Source organism: Cyprinodon tularosa, unplaced genomic scaffold (assembly GCF_016077235.1).
Source record: "Cyprinodon tularosa strain WSP-4 unplaced genomic scaffold, ASM1607723v1 ctg695, whole genome shotgun sequence".
Lineage (NCBI taxonomy): Eukaryota > Metazoa > Chordata > Actinopteri > Cyprinodontiformes > Cyprinodontidae > Cyprinodon > Cyprinodon tularosa.
The window spans coordinates 272,630-288,602 of record NW_024039446.1 but is presented as its reverse complement, the minus strand read 5'-3'; the positions used below and the strand labels follow the sequence as shown (position 1 = coordinate 288,602).

Here is a 15,973-nt window from a genome sequence, read left to right as displayed (position 1 = left end):
TTACGACATTTTTAATTGTGGAACATTAAATGAATCTATACACCTTACTCTAGCTGTAAAATAGAAAATTATGATCAGATCTTATTTTCGGTGTTTTCATGTAATGTTAAGTGAGCTGTAAGGCCTGGGTTCAAATCTAGGCTAGATGATGCTTCTATTACCCCACTTGATGTTTGGCTTCATGTTGGGTAAAGCGCCCACTCTAAATTGCCCTCAAGAGGCGGCATCTGTCTGCTTTTATGCTCGTCCCGCATATTTTTATGTAACCATGTGATCGATCAGGAACCTCCCCAGCCTATTGATCGCTGTTGAAGGGAACCAGCATCCAAGGATTAATTAATGGATGGATGCATGTATTCACAAAGGCAATAACCTGTGACTCCACATTTTGAGATCAGACAATTAGCACAGCAGTGTTACACTAACTTCGTCAACTGACACAGGTATTTTAACAAAGATTAAATAAATGGGAACAACAGAAAATATACTAACCAAAGAGCAATAGTTTGTGCAAAAGAGCACAAAGATCAGCAACTTCCTGCTTTTTCACAGACAATGAAATTTTATGTGATTTTCAGATTACCTCTACAACACATGGAGTGGGTTTCCTCAGTTGAGCAGCTGCATCCAAGTCTCTTTATATTGGTCTGTCTTATTAGATTTGAATGACAAACATTGCAGTTTGTGGGTGTGGCACAGCTAAGAACATTTTTGAGGGGTGAGAATATCTTTGTGAAGCACCAAGTCAAGCAGTCAAAAGGCAAGAGGTTGTTTTATACCTTGGACAGGACTCCAGTTTATTACGCAGTAATGTAGAGTAACACAAAACAATCAGCCATTATCAATAAAGTACTACTTATTCAACTCAGATAATTACAACCATACCAAAAAACAAAACAAAACACCATATTCATCAATACACAGAAAATGAGCAATAGCAAAAAAAAAACCCAAAACAAATTAAGAATTAAGCTAAAGTCCATGTTTTCCAATGGAAGTAGCTGTGATGCGATGGTAAAACCAAAAATGTAGAATTTGTGAACTTTTTGGCCATTATCATTCTTATTAACTTATTTAATGAGCTAATATTTCACAATAACTGAAGACAGTTTTACAAACACCACACATATAGACAACACAGCTGCAATATGAACACAGAATGTTCTTGCTGCAGGGCACCAGTGTGAGAACAGGAGGTGGGTAGAAACTAGTTACAACCTCAGTTACCTCTGCATTTACTTCTAGATGTAGGTTTCCTGCTCTTCACTTTGTACTTTTACCTTACATAGTATTATTTTGAGGTGTCAATACTAATACCTCAGTACAATGTCTGGCTACTTTATGCACTAATATCAGTGATTAAAGAGCAAAGATGTTTTAATCCAAAAACACACCTGATACAGTAACATCCATTCATCCATCCATCCATTTTCCATCACGCTTATCCCAAGCAGAGTCGCGAGGGGTGCTGGTGCCTATCTCCAGGTGTCTAAAGGCGAGAGGCAGGGTACACCCTGGACAGTTCGCCAGTCCATCGCAGACAGTAACATCCCTACATTTTATATTAAAACATTTCTTCTACACATAATCTTCACAGGTCGCCAGACTGTCAGTCTGTCAGAGACAAAGAGAGACACCTACAACATAACATAACATATTTGGATTGTGGGAGGAAGCTAAAGTACCCTGAGAGAACCCACCCCCAACATGCAAACTCCATGCAGAAAGAATTGCTGAAAGGCAACAGTGCTCTCCACTGCACCACCTTGCTGCCCACCTAAAACATTCACTTTGCAATTAAACAAAATCACAAAATAAGCATTTATTAAATCATTATTATTAAGTCTTAAAATACCAGAATTTTAATGTAAACCTATCTGTCTAGGTACATTACTTTGTATCATGATTTAGTAGACCTTTTTAGCAATAATGTTTAATTCATGTTTTTATCATTTTGAATAACTTCTTGAATGACATTTCATTTCACTTAACCTTTAACATATTTTAATTTAATACAAATCTGCAACAGGAGTGATTTTCTTAATAGAGTTGGCTGGTTATTTGGTTATTGTGGTTATTTCGTAACTAAATAGTGTTTCCTATAATTGGAAATCAGCTATTAATTTAACAGATGGAAAAAAGTGACTCAATATTTCTTAATGTCTGCAGAGAATTTTCTAAAAAAAATAAGGACACAAATACTTTTTTATTCCTAATATTGTAAAATCCAACAAAGATCCACTTTATTTGAAAACATAAATGTTTTAGAACTTAATACACTTTGAATCAGTTTATCGTTAAGTTGATGCTTTCATGCTTACTTAGGAAATTATTATAATCTTTTTTTTTACTATTTTTCTGCTTTTACTGACTTGCGTTTATTTTTTTAAAAGCCTTTATAAAGTGAACTCCCGAACACGAAACGCAAGAGGGCGCTTCATTTACATCGGATTTTCAGTCGATACTGGGCGAACGTGTTCAATATTATTATTATAATCAAAATGACACGTTTCCTTAAGTATATGTATAATATTTTGCGACCAAACACAAAAGTGAAATCGTCCAAATCATTAAAGGAAGAATTTACACGGTAGCTAGGAACTGAGCAGCCAGCTGTTGTTTCTGTCCGGAGTAATAACACGGTGACAACCCCGGTAGAAGAGGGAAAAACCAAGGAGGATGGCAGGAGCAAAGGTAAGTTATTTTTATTTTAATACATTTTAATGCTCTCGAAACTGGTGTTGAATATGTAGTTACAGGGAACACGTTTTAAAATAACGTTTTTTAAATTACTTTTTGTTTGTTTTCGCTGTTTGTAAAGGTTAAAGCTGCTTGTTTGTGTGTTAGTCTGTTCATGTTGAGGCATGTCCCATTCAGTCTATGGTCACGCCTCTCGGCACAGATCCTGCTTATTGTAAAAATATAAGATTTCGATTTTTTTTTAACAAGTCTAAATATAGTTAAAAATATTGAGAGAAATAAAAAGTTTGGATATTGTTTGGAAAAAAAACCTGTTTGTGTTAGCTCTGGTTTATATCTAACTGATTGAGAGGAAGTACAGCATTTATTATTGTCACTCTAGTGACTTCATATTGAAACTTATTCTGCAAAAGTAGGTTTGTTAAAAAGATGAACACTTTTTAATGAGACATGCTTTGTTTGCTCTGCAGTCAGCCCTGGTGCTCTGCATGGATGTGGGCTTCTCCATGTCCAACTCATCCCCTGGGGAAGAACCTCCCTTTGCTATGGCTAAGAAAGTCATCCAGAAGTTTGTCCAGCGCCAGGTACAGAAGCACAGTCAGTTAACCTGAACCTGCTTATTCAGCATCCTTAAAACAAGCTTCCTATCTGTCTTTATTGGGCAGGTTTTTGCAGAGACTAAGGATGAACTGGCTTTGGTTCTGTTTGGCACCGATTCTACCAAAAACTCTCTGAGCCAGGATGGGCAGTACCAGAACATCAAGGTGCATCGGCATCTTATGGTGCCGGACTTTGAATTGCTGGAGGAGATTGAACATCAGATCCACCCTGAGAATCAACAGGCTGACTGTATCCTTTGTTTCGACGGTGCCTGACAGGAAAATATTGTAAAAGATTACATGTTCAAGATGGAGCTTAAAAGATTAAAATGTTTTTGATAATTTGTAAGCCCTATTGCTATTGGAAATCGCAATAGGGCTACTGGAACCTTCTGGGGTTTCTCAGAAGGTTACAGTGCTGAGAAAAAATAACTGCCCCATAGAAATTCAAAAACATCTTGAGGGTTTTAAAGACATTTGGCAACTATTCTGCAGTCAGACAAACACTATGGGGGTGTCATGTAAAGGTCTGGGGCTACCTCTCTGCTTTCATGTACGAGATAAGGGGCCATCATTGCTCGCCTAGGATTCTGCTCTTTGGCAGATTATAATGATGGTTAATCTGACCATCAGGTCACATCCAGCTAAACAATGCACATAATCAGGTTAACTTGGATCAGAATAGACAAAACTATTGTTTTTAAGTAGCCTGGTCAAAATCCAGACCCAACTTAGCTCAAGTTGTTATTTTGTGACCTTAAATCGACTTGTTATACCTGGAATAACTCTCTAGTATCACTGGATTAGATTCTCCACAGAGATGTAAAGACTCCTCAAAACATTTTATATCACTTGTTGCAGCCAGGATTAGCACAGCCAGTTATTATGTTTAGCAGGGAATAACCTCTCCTCCTCAGGGTGGGATAGCTTTTTTTTCTTTTTCTTTTTTTTTCTTAATACATTAAATCGTTTTAAATCAGAAAACAAAAATCATTGAGGAAAAAATATTTTTTCACTGATCAAATTAGAGAAAAAGTTTATACCTGAATTTCAGCCAGCTTCACAGACATAACAGCATCAATGCAGGTTGGCGCCGAGGTGTTAAACCTCTCTGTTTATACCGTTTGCATTCCTTAACTCGTGTTCAACAGGGCTGGATGCTCTGGTTGTCTGCATGGATGTTCTTCAGAATGAAACCCAGTAAGGAGCAATGTGCATCTCACTCTACAAAAAGAAAAACTTGAAAAAACTGACGTAACCATTTGTGTTCCTCATTAGGTTAAAAAAAAAAAGAATAACTGATTGTGCCTTTGTTTTAAAGAGGGAAGAAGTGCGACCGGCTCAACATTGTCCTCCTGACTGATCTGAACACAGAAGCCAGTTCAGACAAACTGGATGTTATTATTAACAACCTGAAACAGTCTGGAATCACCCTGCAGTTTTTGTAATACATCATTTTGTTAATTAAAGCGAGGCATTTTCTTTCTCTCATAAGATTGCTGCTTTTTATTTTGTTTTAATTTTTTTACTTGTTAAAGTATAATTTTTCTCCCGTAACCAACTTGGTTTGTTCCAGTTTGCCTTTCCAAGTGGAGGATGAGGAAGATGGTAAAGGAGATGAAGACGGACCGGGTTCTGGACACCCTGGGAGGGGCAAAGGTCTCTCCAAGGAACAGCGCAGCGGGCTGGAAATGGTTAAACACATCATGCTGAGTCTGGATGAGGAGGAGGGTCTGGATGAAATTTACACATTCAGGTTAAATAGTTTTTAAGTTTCTGGATCTTTTTTTTCCAAATGAAACACTCTGTCTCGAGTCTCGTGTTTTTTTTTTTTTTTCTGTAAATAGTCTCCTCCACTGAAACCCTCCCATTTCTGTTTGCATTTAGAAATAAATGATCCTTGAAGAAGATGATGTTTTATCAGTTTATTTCCATTTTCTTTGATCTCACTTTAGGAATGCTGTGGAGCAGCTGTGTATGTTTAAGCGCATAGAGAGGAGACCCATGGCCTGGCCCTGTCAGCTCACCATCGGCAGCTCTCTGTCTATCCGCATAGTTGGCTACAAAGCAGTAAGTTGAGCACAAAGAGATTTCCCTTTAATGTATGTGTTTATTAATGAGCTTTGCTTAAAATAAAAACCCTTATTCCCATCTATTTATTTCCATTTTCTTTTTGTCACAACACAACCACAAAATCCACTGGATATTATGGGATTTTGAATGATAGACCAACAGAAAGCATAGTAGAATAAAAAAAAAAAAAAGCATATTCCAATGATTTGTTTGCAGTTTGTCAAAGGCATAAAGGGGGAACAGCAAACATATGGCTCTGCACCCATGGCGAAAGATGGTGGTGGCAGCATCATGCTATGGGGAGGCTTTTCATGTTTTAAAGGTACACTATGCAACCGGTGTTGATTTTCCAGCGAGGCTCCCCCCAGAGGGCGAAAGTAAAAGTGCACTGTCGTAAATATGCACAGCTGTTCTCCTGGTTTCTCCGTCAAGCCAGGCGCGGTTGTTTTGAGCTTAGCAGCGAATGACTAATGCTGCGTTCACACTGGACGTAGCTGGCGCGACAGAAGCAGCGAGTTTACATGGAAAGTCAATGGTTGACGCGCATCAAGGCGCAGCAAAAGGTCCCGCGGCGCGTTTTGAGCAGCAGGCGCAGCACGTCTGAGCAGCTGAAGCAGCGCGTCGGGCTAAGCATCTGACGCAGGGAGAGAGACACAGCGCTGATGATCAGAGGCTATGATCACTCCTCTTAAACAGTTTATTGACGCCTAAATTAACTTAAAATGCAGAAATCTGCTGGCAGAATATGCAGTTTGGATTATTTAGATGAAAAACACCTACCAGCTGCCAGAGGAGGCAACCCGGCCAGAGGCTGCTGATGAAGGGATCCCTACTTTCGGCGCATCCCTGGTATGTGGGGGTCTGAGCGGCTCCGACAGAAAAAATATTGAAGGCAGGATAATAATCTGAATGAACTGACGGCACTGATTACGTTTTCAGGTGTATTTTCTCACTTAAACACATATTAAAACTACTTTATTCCCACTGATCACAGCAAATATAGCTGCAAGGCAGAGAAAGGATAGTGAAGCTCCGCCCAAAGCACGTCAGACACACTTTTGCACCGCGCAGCCAGAGCAGCAAAGCTGCTTCAGCCACGTGTCAGAACTAACTGGTACAAGCAGCAAAAATGAGGCAGCAGACGCGATTTTGCTGCTTTTGCTGCGTGAACGTAGCATAACTGCACAAAGATTGCCACTGTGCTAGCAACGAGAATGCTTTTAACTGGGGGCGTGTAGCAGTTCTCGCCGTAAAGCAAGACTGACTCTCACGAGACTTCTGAGCCTGTGGGTGCGGGTCGGTGCTCCTGCAGTTGCAAGTGCGGTATTTCCCCCACAGACCACCAGGGCGGCCGAGAATACCTTTGTTCAACCTGAAGTGAATCATTTAATCATCCATAACGTTATGGAACACATTAATTAACTGAAAAATGTTGCATAGTGTGCCTTTAAAGTACAGCCTTTAAAGCTGCAGAGAAGCAGTAGAACAGCCCTAAACATGCAGCCAAAGTTACGGCGACGCGATTTAGATCAAGGCTCATTCATGTGTCCGGATGGTTCAGTCAAAGTCATGATCTAACTACAAATTAAAATCGGAGTGAATATTAAAGATGAATATCCAAATGCAGCAAAACTGATCTTGAGCTGTTTGTTAAACAATAAATAAAAAATCTTTCCGTTGAAGTAAAGATCATTTAGATGGTTTATACATAGATAACTTTGCCAGATACCAGATTTTTATGGCTGAAAAAGCTTTTTAGGACATTTCCTTTGATTTCATTATAATCCATCGAGTTGTTTTGGTGTGTGATATAATAATAAATACAGGTAATAAATAAAGGTTTTACAAATTTTTAGGGCTGCAACTAACGATTATTTTTCAAATCAATGAATCTGTCGATAACTTTTTAAATTAATCGCGTAATAATCAGTTAGCCAAAGGATTCTTAAAGAAGACTTTTTACAAAAGTAAACCAGGTGAAACTAAAACTTTTCCACTTGAGGCATTCTGGATAGAGCATATTGACAGGTGAAAATGTTCTTTTTTTCTTAAATACAAAATGTTTATATATTTGTTTTAAAATCTTGGTAAAATTATTGCTCTTAGTGGTTTGCTGTGCAGCTAAAGGCATGTTTTAGAGTCTCTATACTCCAGTTAAGGATTAAATGATACCTAAATTAATTGACGATTATTTCAGTAATCGATTAATAATCTGATTAATTGTTTCAGCCTTATTAATTTCACCCAACCAGTTAACCTATTTTGTTTCAGCCTGAATACGTCAAGCAGTGTAACATTGTATGTATGTTTCCTCCTCATTAGTAGTCACATAAACCTCCCTGTTAAATCTCTTCTCCCACCAGGTGACAGAAGAGAAACTGAAGAAAATGTGGATTACGGTCGATGCTCAGACCAACGAGAAAGATGATGTGAAGCGAGAGACTGTTTACTGCCTGGATGACGACAATGAGACAGAGGTGCAGAAAGAAGACATTATTCAAGGTGAGAAGGCGCTAACATGTTGTTCTTTCTTAGCTCTAAATCTGACAGACCTGCACTCTTTAGTCAGAGCTCCTCTCTTTTTGTGTTTGAAGGTTTCCGTTACGGAAGTGACATCGTACCTTTCTCCAAAGTGGACCAGGATCAGATGAAGTATAAGCATGATGGGAAGTGCTTTGCTGTTCTTGGCTTCACCAGAAAGAACCTGGTAGTTTATCCTGTTTTTTTAATCAGGGTTTTGACTGATCTCAGCAGCTGAGGCGTAACGCTACGCTGTCTCCATCTGTAGGTTCTTCGGCATCAGTTCATGGGCACACAGATTGTCAAGATATTTCCTGCACGGGATGATGAGGTAGCGATGTGCAGAGCTGATGTTTGAGGAATACTTATATCTCCAAACTGATCTTTGGTTTTTATTTTTCTATTTATTTTTTTCCTCTCTGAGCAGCATGCAGGTGTGGCCTTATCAGCTCTGATCCGTGGTCTGGATGAGCTCAACATGGTTGCCATTGTTCGGTACGCTTATGACCGGCGCAGCAATCCTCAAGTGGGAGCTGCCTTCCCGTGTATCAAGCCAGACTATGAGGTCAGGTCATTAAGAACTGAGATTAACAAATCAGTTCCTATTTGCTCAATGTAGGATAACAAAGATATAAACTTGAAAAGTTTGCATATTTGTTAATCATTTGTTAGAAACAATTTTTAAACCGTATGACTCAAAAGTTTTGAGTATCTTTTCATAATCATCTCAGAATACTGTGCTGGGACCATTCCTCCTGTCCAAACCTTGTTCTTACCTGCCTTTTAAAATCCCAATCTGCCTGAGATCAGGGCTTTGTGATAACCAGTCCAAGATGGTGTCCACTTCTAATAACTGTCAGTGCTGAAGTTCTTCCTGTGTGATGTCTTTATTGCATCTATATTTCCACATAACACTCTATCCTCACATCATCTGTTGTTTTGAAATGCACCAGTTCCCCCTGCAGCTGAAAATCAACAAAACATGATGCCACCACCTCTGTACTTCATAGTTAGGTTAGCTTTTTCTCCATAGTAGGCTTCACCTACTTTCTTATACCTCTAACAGTTCCTGCTATGAACGAACACTTCACTTTTAGCTTAATCAAATATGATATGTCCATCAGATGAAAGCCTTTGTTTGCTGCAAACATCAATCTGTCTTCTCAAGGGCATTTCTTTTTGCTATTTAGGTTGGTTCATATATTTTGCAACAAAGCAAGTTCATTATAGGGAACAGCCTTTAGGAAATTCATGCAACAATAAACCAGAATGGTTGAGGTCATTAATAGTTCTTCTGTAATCTGAGCTGATTTCAACCAGAAGCTCATCTACTAAACTATCTGTCAGGTCTAAGCACCTAAAACATCATACATACATACAGGGAAAGAAAAAGGCACAGAGACAATTAGTTTAGTTTTACTCGTGAGGAGAGTAGGAAGGGACCACACAGTACAGCTCTCCACCCCACTCTGCTGGTCTTCAGCTTTCTCCTCGTTATTTATTGAAGTCAGGGGATGTCCCTAATTACACAAGCTGAGGTTGTACTAAGGGAAAGGGAAACAAATGATCTTACTTTAAACCTCAGCATGTATGTTAAACCAAAGCATGTGGTTGTTTTACAGTTAAATTCATTCCAAGAACACATGTTTAGAAGAAACATATGATAGAGGATGTTCAGGCCTCTTTCACAACCCGTCTGTTGCATGACCTTTATCTGGAACGATCTTTAGCAAGAGTTAATAAGCCATGAATCACACATTATACATCATAGTAACATAAACGGAGTAAGAGTATAAATAAAATATTTCTAACACTATCTTAGCATCCAAAATGAAACACTGTCACAGTGTCCTTATGTAGTGCATGTGTCTGATTTTAATTTCATTTATCCTCTACAGTGCCTGGTGTACGTCCAGCTGCCCTTCATGGAGGATCTTTATGGAAGACAGTTTACGTTTCCTTCTCTTGAGAACAACAAGAAGATCGCTCCATCAGGTGCAGTGCACACAGAAACATTAAAAAGCTGATTGTAAATTAGATGCATCAGTAGGATTTTTACAGTTATTTGCACCAAAAGAATATTTAATTGTAGAATGGTATCAGTCAGCAGAAGGATGCAAAGGAAATACCGCAGCATGTGTATATATATACCATTGTAAGGTCATGAATATGTGATGATTTAAAAAATGGGTATTTCTCCAAAATGGATTAAAAGACCAAATATTGTTGGACAGTTTTCTTTTTTCTCCTTTATGTCTGAAGCTGAAAACATTTAGGCCCAGCTCAGATCTCTAAAACTTTGTGGAAGATCATGTTGACAAACAGAAACCTGTTTTCTTTTAATGTCATAATTTCTAAGGTTTAGTCCCTGGAGGTAATTTGAAGCCTGATGACTATTGACAATTCTGCTATGTTAATACCAAGTTGTTACTCCTTTTTAAAAATTTTCCCTCAAACAGATTTTGTTTTTTAAATTAAAAAGTCATGAGATTAGTGGGACTGTTGTGTCCGTTGTTTCCAAATCACAAATATTTTCATTTATTAAAAGCACCTAAAATCTAAATGTATTAAGTTACACATTAAAAAGTGCCTTATTTTTCTTGTTCTTCTCTTCCTGTAGAGACGCAGCTGGCAGCTGTAGACTCTCTCATCGACTCCATGATGCTCGTAGCAGAAGATGAGAACCAGGAAGTGAGGGATCTGTTTAAGCCCCACCATCTTCCCAACCCTGCCTTCCAGAGACACTTCCAGGTACATTTATAAAAGACTGAAACTTTAAAAACAAAGGTGTTCACCACACATTTGGGAAAAGTGTGAATCTTGAAACTTAACTATACTTCACCTTATCAATGTCTCAGTTTTCCTGACATATTACACGTATTATGTTACATTACTTTCAAAAAGTTAGCTTTTGACAGCATTTTAATTTAAATGAAAACCATATCTGTAAATTAATTCAGCGATAAATGTCTGGTAATTATGTTGGTTAAGGGGAAATATTGTATTACACATTTTATTACGACCTAAAGAAGCATACATTTATTGATATCATCCTTATGGAAGGCGATTATGAAAGAAGAGAGTTTGCTGTAAATTTGCTTGAAATTAAATGTTAAATAAGAGGAAAAAGTGTTGGAAAAAGATGCACAAAAACAGGCTTAGCCAAAGTTTTTAAGGATTTCATGCATAAAAGGGTCCAGGGGAGACTAACAGGACATGGAGTCAGAGCTACAGCTAGCCTGAGGCTACAGCTGTCACCTTTCTTGTGTGCAGCTTGTTGAAAACCAGAAGCGACATTAGAAGGTTCTACCTGGACTAAGGAGAGGACAAACTGAGGGTCTTGCTAAAGACACTGCAGCCTTCCTCCAGTAAACCTAAGAGCAGCTTCACTCTGTCGATGATCTTTATGGTGATGCTCATTTATTTTCCAGAGCCTGCCAGCACTGCCAAAAGCAACAGTGCTGTCTACTTTTTCTTTTTCTATATTTTTAGTTTTTAAAATCTTCTAAGAAGCTGAATTTCTTTTTTTTTTTTTATCAGCTTTGAGAGGATCAGCATAACTGCTGATTTACTGCAGGGTTCTGTTCTGCAGAACATGAAAATACACAGATATGCAACACCACACCAGCATACTGAGAAAACAACACAAACATACCAGATGGTGTTTAGCAGTATCACTATTAACAGAAATAAACTTCAGATTCTTGGCTAATTGCAGATTTGTTGTGTTTGGATTAGGGATCGTTTACATTTGAGTATCAAATCTTACCCGGCTGACGTTATTCATCCTGTTCTGTTTTTGTTCTCATTGAGTTCTGGTTTCACCTTTTATAATTATTTTATTATTTTAGTGTCTGCACCACAGGGCTGTACACCCTGACTCTCCTCTTCCCCCCATGGAGTCATGGCTGGAGGCAGCTCTGGATCGCCCTGAGGTCATTAAGGCACGCTGCCAAGCTCCACTGGAGGAGATAAAGAAGTTGTTTCCACTCACAGAAGTAGAGAAGAAAAAGAAGCTGAAAACAAGTGCTCAGATTTTTGGCAAAGAGTGAGTTCTGTCGGGTCTTTGCAGACCTGCTGTGAAACCTTTACAGGGTAACAGGCATATTATTTTTCTCATCACAAGAAGTGTGAAGGATTGTAAATATACTCCTTTATAATTCATAGCTCTGAGGAGCCAGATGCCAAGAAGGCCAAAGAAGACGAAGCAGAGGAGGAGTATAACCTGGCAGACATCGCTGAAGGATCTGTTACTTCTGTACGTGTCAGAGGAACTGGTTGACATCAAAACAATCCCCACAGACCACACAGAGTTCCTACACAGTTTGGAGAAGTTTGGCATTTGATTACACGATCTCTCATTTCTGGATAATGAAAAAAATAGGAATGGAAAACTGTTTATATTCCACTTTGTGTCCTTCGTTCCTCTCAGTCTTTCTTGCGTCCTTCCTTCCTTCCTTGAGTCCTTCCTTCCTTGTATCCTTCATTGTGTCCTTCCTTGTATTCTTCCTTGCTTGTAGCCTTGTATCCTTCCTTCCTTCCTTCTATTCTATTCTACTCTATTCTATGCTATTGTGTTCCCTTAGGTTGAGATTTTTAATGTATTCCCGCTATAGAGATATCTGCTTTAAACCAATGGTTTACGTTATTATTTTGCATTTTGAAATTAAAGGATCAAAGTGGAAATTGTCTGAAACTTGAACAGCAAAAGCTGTTCCTAAGTGATTCAGTCCATAACATGTTTTTAACAGATGTGTCTTAATGAATGTCCTTCCTCTCCCACCAGGTGGGAAGCGTCGATCCAGCGCGGGACTTCCGTGCTCTGATCAAACAGAAAACTATTCCGTTTGGAGAGGGTGAGGCCCAGATTTACTGTCTTTTGTTTTTTCAGTAGAGCTGGTCAGATGGAGATAGGTGTATTATAAACCACAGTGACTCACGCTCGGCCTCTGTCATTATGTTGCTCTCTCTCTGGCTGTGGTGACCCCTGTGTCTTTCCAGTCTGTCAGCAGCTGACTCACAGGATAGAGCAGCTGCTTAGCAACAAGACCATGCAGTACTACATGAAAAGCATCACCTGTATCCAGGCTTTTAGAGAGCAGTCTGTTAAGGTAAATCTAAATTTTGGCAATGCATGGTGATGATGTGCTTTCCTCTGAGATTAAAATGAGTCTGTTTCTTTTCTTGTCATTTGAGCTGAGGCCAGTTATTCTAAGCGTGTAAGAATTTTACGAGAGCCATAAATGGAATTTGAATGTTTTATGTCTTCCATAATTCAGCAGGGGAATGCTGATCTGTTCAACAGTTACCTCCAATCCCTGAAAAGGAGTATTCCCAGCAGAGCCCTCGAGGTCTTCTGGGACCTGCTTGTTCAAGGTACGATAAGCCTCTTTTTAAGAAGCTGCAAGGTCTCTACTAAATTATTCTTCCCCTGGGACGAGATGAAGCCTTTACATGATTTGAGTGCAGAACGGCGCTTTAGTTGCAGCAAAAGTCTGGGAAGGAGTTCATTTTTTGTTGACTTCTTTGTTTGGGCAGATGCTGTGACTTTGATCAGCAAGGACGAGGTTGAAGGAAGCTCCGTGTCAAAAAACGAAGCCAATCAGGTGATCTTAATGTATATACACCACCATAGAGGTGCATATGATTTAAGTTGTTTTAGTAGTTGGATCTAAAAAAATGAAACTTCATAACACACACAGTGTATGGGAAGTATTTATTTTATTTTATTTTGGTGATTATGGTTTAAAGAAAATAAAAGAACAATGACACCATTTTGGCTGTAAATTCATAGCTAAGTTGTTAAATTGTCTGAATTAATATAGTCATAATGTCTACTCAAAGCGATTCATGCTGTGGCCACATCCACCCAGTCACTTTCTCAATGATGTACTAATTCAAATGCAAATAGGCTAGAAAACAGAACCTATCTGACTACATAAAGTAGGCTGCCTAGCAAAATTACTCCAGCACATCCTCATTTATCTAGGAAGTCACAATAGGCCGCATCAGTTAATGTTAGTATTCATAAATCAACAATATGAAAGAGCCTGGATAAAAATGGCCTCTATGGAAGATATCCAAGAGGAGAACCTCTGCAGACCAAATAAAAAACAAACAAAAAACTATTACGAATTATGACTTCTGCTCCAGAGTAGAAACTGGGACTAAGTAGCTGTATAGGGATCCACAGCACATAAGTAGGTCCATCTCAGCTAAAGTAAAAAAAAAAATCATAATTTTTAGAAGTCCAACCAAGGTACAAAGAGAGACCTGTCAGTGTGACTAAAATACATTTATTAGAACAGAGGCTAAAAGCTCAATAAAGGCATTCTGGACTTCCTTCCTAATAAATATTGAGGACAAAAACGTCCATATTCTTGCAAAGGAAGGAAGATTGTTTGAGCGAGGGGTTAAGGAAGCCATATTTGTTAACCTGGAAAAAACTATCTCTCAACAGAGGAGGTGGTCTTATAGATAACCTTTCACTTACTTATGAAGCACTTTTAGGAAAAATACCCAGAAGATTCACCTCTCACCTGCCCTCACCTGACACTTCAATTAGGCATTTGACCAAAACCACTCTGACGAGGGAGTTAACGACCCATCAGAACTCCCTAACCACCATTAACAGGAAGCTTCTTGGATGGGAGGAGAGACGTCTTCTAGAAAACTTCACGTCCAGTTGCCTAAACTGAACTTAATGCTATTAAAAGTCATGTTTCCATTTATTTTAAATACTATTCTACTTTATAAGAAACCGATTAGAGGATTTTTTTATGAGCTCTAAGCTGTAATCAACGTTTAAATAAATCGGAGAGACATAAATAACTCTATGGTGTAAACTTATATCTGTTTTTTTCTGAGTTAAATTAGGAAAATAATGACCTCTTTAAGGATTTGAAAGTTTTTTAAAGGCACATATAGTTAAGGCCTTCACTCTCTGCAGTTTCTCCTGGCTGAGGAAAAGAAAGAACAAGCAGCTCCTGAACCGGTGGAAGATGCAGGAGATGTTGATGACTTGGTGAGTGTGAAAGTGTACCTACCAACAGCAGATGGTGTTCTCCTTTAGTATAATACATATAAACAGGGAATTATGTTCACGTTAGAGGTGTTTTGTAATGTTCTTATGATGTTCTTTGCTGGTTGGAGCTTTTAGCTCCTCATTATAAAATTTTCAGACTCATATCCTGCTCTTTGTTCTCTCCCTGTGCAGCTTGACATGATGTAAGAAAGGAAGCAAGAAGAGTGTTGGCAGAAATCTAAGCAATCTGATCCATGAACCCACCCAGAGGAAATCGGTTAACCCGTACTTTGTCCTGCTTCCACCACTGGAAATCCCCATTAGAGGTTGCATTTTAATCAGTTGTAGACCACTTTATATAAACTTTTAATGGAACATGAGAAATGTTCAGACCAAAACCCCGCTGTTCAATTTCAAATGTAAAATTTCTGTAATTGTACGAATTATTGTCCATTGCACTGGAAATTGTATCATCCACTGTTTTACAGGTTTATTAAGTCACATCAGTAATTGAGAATATGCGTGTAGTTTTTCTTGTGATTAAAATCTATTAAAACAAAAGCTGAGTGAGAACAAACCCAAACTGTAGAATGCACTATAATTGTAATAAACAAGTTTTTTTGCCAAAATTTTGAGCCCAGTTCATTGCAAGCTTACCGGTATAATCCATTCATGGAAGTATTGTAATTGTCTTGTGCCTTTTCATATGTGGGATGTTTGACAACAAACATCAGAAAACTCAATCCCTACTTTTTTTTATCAAATACTATTAACGATATACTAACATACTAGCTTGTTTTATATTAACAATATAAAACAATATATTGTTTTAAAGCTCTAAAAATACTTTTAAGTTAATAAATGAAACAAGCAGAAGGGGTACAGTAAGTCTGCCAACTCCACAGCAACTTTAATGAAAACATTTTTTCACAGCCGTATTTAACATACATCTTAAGGAAAGGCTGCCTATACTTTGTTTAAGCTTGGAAAGGTAGAACCATAAACAGACCCTGGATTTATTGCAGAAAAGAAGATTAAAATCTTTATGACCCTGTTT

The 15,973-nt window shown here is 38.4% G+C and overlaps 1 protein-coding gene across 1 annotated transcript; it reads left to right on the top strand.

Moving 5' to 3' along the window:
- The first annotated feature begins 2,535 nt into the window (after positions 1-2,535).
- On the top strand, positions 2,536-15,545 carry xrcc5 (X-ray repair complementing defective repair in Chinese hamster cells 5). Its single transcript, XM_038268160.1, has 21 exons — positions 2,536-2,694; positions 3,171-3,284; positions 3,366-3,549; positions 4,451-4,499; positions 4,621-4,743; positions 4,876-5,055; positions 5,255-5,369; positions 7,736-7,874; positions 7,967-8,079; positions 8,161-8,223; positions 8,320-8,457; positions 9,791-9,887; positions 10,513-10,643; positions 11,744-11,940; positions 12,060-12,150; positions 12,679-12,748; positions 12,894-13,003; positions 13,172-13,268; positions 13,431-13,498; positions 14,842-14,916; positions 15,109-15,545. The coding sequence occupies exons 1-21, from the start codon at positions 2,680-2,682 to the stop codon at positions 15,121-15,123; spliced, it is 2,184 nt and encodes a 727-aa protein (XP_038124088.1). The 5' UTR covers positions 2,536-2,679; the 3' UTR covers positions 15,124-15,545.
- The last annotated feature ends 428 nt before the right edge of the window (positions 15,546-15,973 follow it).

Coding starts and splice junctions, on each gene's coding strand:
- xrcc5 (XM_038268160.1), top strand. Junction 8,458..9,790: donor GTATCAAGCCAGACTATGAG/GTCAGGTCATTA, acceptor TATCCTCTACAG/TGCCTGGTGTACGTCCAGCT. Junction 13,499..14,841: donor CAAAAAACGAAGCCAATCAG/GTGATCTTAATG, acceptor CACTCTCTGCAG/TTTCTCCTGGCTGAGGAAAA.